At 34.6% G+C, this 3,984-nt stretch overlaps 1 protein-coding gene across 1 annotated transcript; it reads right to left on the bottom strand.

The window, feature by feature from the left end:
- Nucleotides 1-1,620: 1,620 nt before the first annotated feature.
- LOC110670607 (uncharacterized) lies at nucleotides 1,621-2,460 on the bottom strand. The gene has a single exon (XM_021832715.2). It carries the CDS (start codon nucleotides 2,458-2,460, stop codon nucleotides 1,621-1,623), a length of 840 nt encoding a protein of 279 aa, XP_021688407.2.
- Between the last annotated feature and the right edge of the window lie 1,524 nt (nucleotides 2,461-3,984).

The following is a 3,984-nucleotide window of genomic DNA, read 5'->3' as shown; positions in this document are numbered from 1 at the left end:
CAGGAACTAAAGAAAAATGACTTATCAGTGTCTAAATACCTTAAAAAAGCCAAGGCTTTAGCTAATGAATTAACTGCTGCTGGCAGATCCTTATCCCCTGCTGAATTTAATGCCATCATCTACAGCAATATAGGCCCAGAATTTCATTCAATCATCACTACTCTTAATCTCCGCGCTAAACTGGTGTCCTTGAATTACATGGCCAACTAATTGCTCATGAGATCTTGGTTAAGATTACCTAAGAACAACCAATCATTAGTATGGCTCTAAAAACAATGCTTTGGCTCCACTATTGACCATTCCCACATCGTAACAATTTTAATGGTAGAAATCATCCTCGCGGACCATGTTAGATACGTGGTTGGAGAAACCACACGGCTGATAAGTGCAGGAAGCATTATGCTCCTTCCTATTCGTTCAATCCTTAAGCCAACTATTCTTCTTAAGGTCACTTTTCACCCATGCAGATGAACACCCCTTCTTATAGTTCATCATAGTCTTATGGTACCCAGATGTGGCGGCTAATTTTCACATAACACCTAATCCCTCCACTTTGCAAACTACCACCAACTACAAAGGCTCAGATCAACTCCATGTTGGTAATGGTTAGGGACTGCATATTTCTCACACTAGTAAAGCATCTATCCCCTCAACAAACGGTAAAATGCTCTTAAATAATGTTCTTTATGCTCCCAACATTGTTAAAATCTTGCTTTTTATTCAAAAATTTACCAATGATAACACTTGTTTCTTTAAATTTTGGCCTGACCATTTTGTTCTTAAGAATCTGATCACCAAGAAGGTGCTCGCACTACTAAGTAAGAATGGAGTTTATTTCTTTTGCCCACCAGCTAAACAGGCTATAGCGGTTGCTCGTGCAACAAAGGATGATTGGCGTGCTCATTTGGATCACCTTCATTCCTGAACTCTTTCTATATAATAAAAGACTTTAATTTACCTTGTTATATGTCAAATAGTTCACCTTGTCCCTTATGATCCTTAGGAAAATTGAGTAGGATATCTTTAGCCTTTGTTGATGACAAAAACAACCCCTTTCGATATCATTCATTCAGACTTTTAGGGACTTGTTTACGTTCTCTATTCTTTGGGTCTATTAGAACAAAAATAAATGCAGAAAAATAAAGAACATTTTTATTGAATAGGAAGAAACAATCTGTACAACTCTCTTAATTCAAAGACTATTAAATGTGCTATTTATATAGTAAAAGTTTAACTAAATAAAATAAAATCCCACATAAATCTCAACACTTAGTCAAAAGATTAGATCATTATTTTAAAAATTGAAATGCAACAACCTTAAAACCTATTATCCCTAAAATCTTGAAGGATATTATGAAGACTAAATCAATCATGTTTGAATTAGGTTCTAACATTCTCTCCCTTAATTCAAACATGGACTTAAAATAATTTTTTTTTTTTGAATGGAGCACTTCTCTCCATTTGGCAATTTGAGTCTTGGAGCACTTCTCTCGAATCAACAAATTTGAGTGTTAGAGCACTTCTCTCCAACTGACAATTTTGGTGCACTTCTCACCAATTGTTGATGCACTTCTCACCAACCTTTGCTTTTGATCTTCTTGGGGCACTTCTCTCCAAACTTCAAAAAAGAGATTCTTCCTCTTGTGCTAAATTTGCTTCTTCATTTTTAAACCTGCAATCTTTTAACAAATGCCTAAATTTTTTGCAATTAAAACATTGTGGTTTGCCTTTATGCCAACAATTCTTTTCCTCATGGTTAAACCTTTTGCAAATACCACATTGTGGAAATTTTTTCTTTGTGAATGACTTTGCTGCTAGCAAGGCTCCTTCAATTGTTCCTCCTTGTCTGATTGCTCTTCTTTGCTCCATAGCCTGCAAAGCATCGATTAATTCTGTAACAGTTATTTGTGAAAAATTTGCATGAACCTCAAGTGAAGAAATTTTTGGCTCAAACTTCTCAGGGAGGCTAACAAATATTTTTTCTACAATTCTTTTGTTAAGAAATTCTTCACCGAGCAGTCTAATTTTGTTGGCTAGGGACACGAGCCTAGTGCAATAGTCTTTGACATTTTCAGACTCTTTCATTTTTTGAATCTCAAATTCTCTTTTGAGATTTAAAATTTGCATGAACCTTGTTTGATCATTGCCTTCATACTCCTCCTTGAGCAAATCCCAAGCTTCTTTTGCATTTTCACAAGCCATAATCTTTATGAAAATGGTTTCAGAAACTGAAGATTCTATACAAGTTTTTGCCTTGTATTTCTTAGCTCTCTCCTCATTGTGAATTTTTATTTGAGCAAGAGTTGGATTTTCTGGTAGTGGGGTAGGATCAGTATTATTTTCTACTGAATCCCATAAATCAAAAGCTTGTAAATAGGACTTCATTTTGATAGCCCATATTTGATAATTTTCTCCTGAAAATATAGGGGGTGAAGACAAGGAGAAATTGGTTGAGGCCATTGGTGAATCAAGAACTTAAAGGTTTGCCCATAGGATAACTGAGGCTCTGATACCACTGTTAGAACAAAAATAAATGCAGAAAAATAAAGAACATTTTTATTGAATAGGAAGAAACAATCTGCACAACTCTCTTAATTCAAAGACTATTAAATGTGCTATTTATATAGCAAAAGTCTAACTAAATAAAATAAAATCCCACATAAATCTCAACACTTAGTCAAAAGATTAGATCATTATTTTAAAAATTGAAATACAACAACCTTAAAATCTATTATCCCTAAAATCTTGAAGGATATTATGAAGACTAAATCAATCATGTTTGAATTAGGTTCTAACAGGGTCATCGTTGCATGTTAATCTTTATGGATAATTTCACACGGTTCACATGGATTTATTTGCTAAATAATAAAAGCGATGTTTATTCCACTTTTCTTCATTTTTAGGCAATGACTGAACATCAATTTAATAAAAAAGTTGAGGCCTTTCATTTAGATCTGGAAGAAGAGTATCAAAAATTACATAAGTATTTTCTTAAGATTGGTATTCACTATCATATTGCATGCCCATACACTCATGAACAAAATGGACAATTAGAAAGAAAAATAAGGGTTAATTACCATAGGAGTGTGCCATGAGAAGGAAAATACGAAAAAAGTATTGAAAATCCAAAAATTACGGGAATGGGGTGAGGAGAAAATACAGACGCTAGTCAAGATAGTGTCTTGGACTGGGATGCTATCAAAGATAGCGTGCAGAGGTGGGACACTGTTCTTAACAGCGTCCAAATGCGTGAGAAAGGTGGGACGCTGTTCTTAACAGCCTCCAAATGTGAGACGCTATCATAAATAGCATGCAGAAACTCTTTGCAGAGATTCTCTGCAGCCCGGTCATGCAGCCCCGTCGCGTCTCGTCGTGTCTCGTCAAGCCAGAATGAACAGAGGACGCTTCTTTGACTGGCGTCCCGAGCTCCCACTCAACCATCCACACTGTCCAATTTAAACACCACCATCGGCACTCTCTCGTCTCTCTCATTCGTCCCTCTCATTTATAGCACTCTCTATCGTCCCTTTCTTCTCCCATATCCGTCATTCCTTCTCCCTTCTCGTGGAATTGCTTGTTGAAGCAGGTGGTGGAGCCAGTTTGTGTTCGGTGGACCAAGAAGCAGAAAATGTAGTGGTGGACCAGTAAGAAAAAAAATTGTGCTTGTATTTTGTGATTTCTAAAGATATATTATCCTGGTACGTATTTTACTTTCTTAAAAAAATAAATATGTAATATATTTAAATATTTGAGTGTTTCATATATTTTTATTTGTAGAAAGTTGATGAAATATTTGTTTAAATATGCATGCATGTGATAATACGTAGTTGTTGAGTGATATTTTACAAGTGTAAGGTGATATTGTCATATATTAGAAGAAAAAAGAGTGATTTATTATTAATATTTTCAAATGAATTTTTTTGTATAATATATATTTAATTTTTATAATTTTTAACTAGTTTATAGATAATCTTAAAAATTAAA

The sequence above is a fragment of the Hevea brasiliensis genome, chromosome 6 (assembly GCF_030052815.1).
Source record: "Hevea brasiliensis isolate MT/VB/25A 57/8 chromosome 6, ASM3005281v1, whole genome shotgun sequence".
Taxonomy (NCBI): domain Eukaryota; kingdom Viridiplantae; phylum Streptophyta; class Magnoliopsida; order Malpighiales; family Euphorbiaceae; genus Hevea; species Hevea brasiliensis.
Note: the sequence above shows the minus strand (reverse complement) of the source record. Positions and strands in the feature narration are given on the sequence as shown.

Bases quoted from the DNA above. Each gene is read 5' to 3' on its own strand.
- LOC110670607 (XM_021832715.2), bottom strand. From the start codon at position 2,460: ATGGCCTCAACCAATTTCTCCTTGTCTTCACCCCCTATATTTTCAGGA.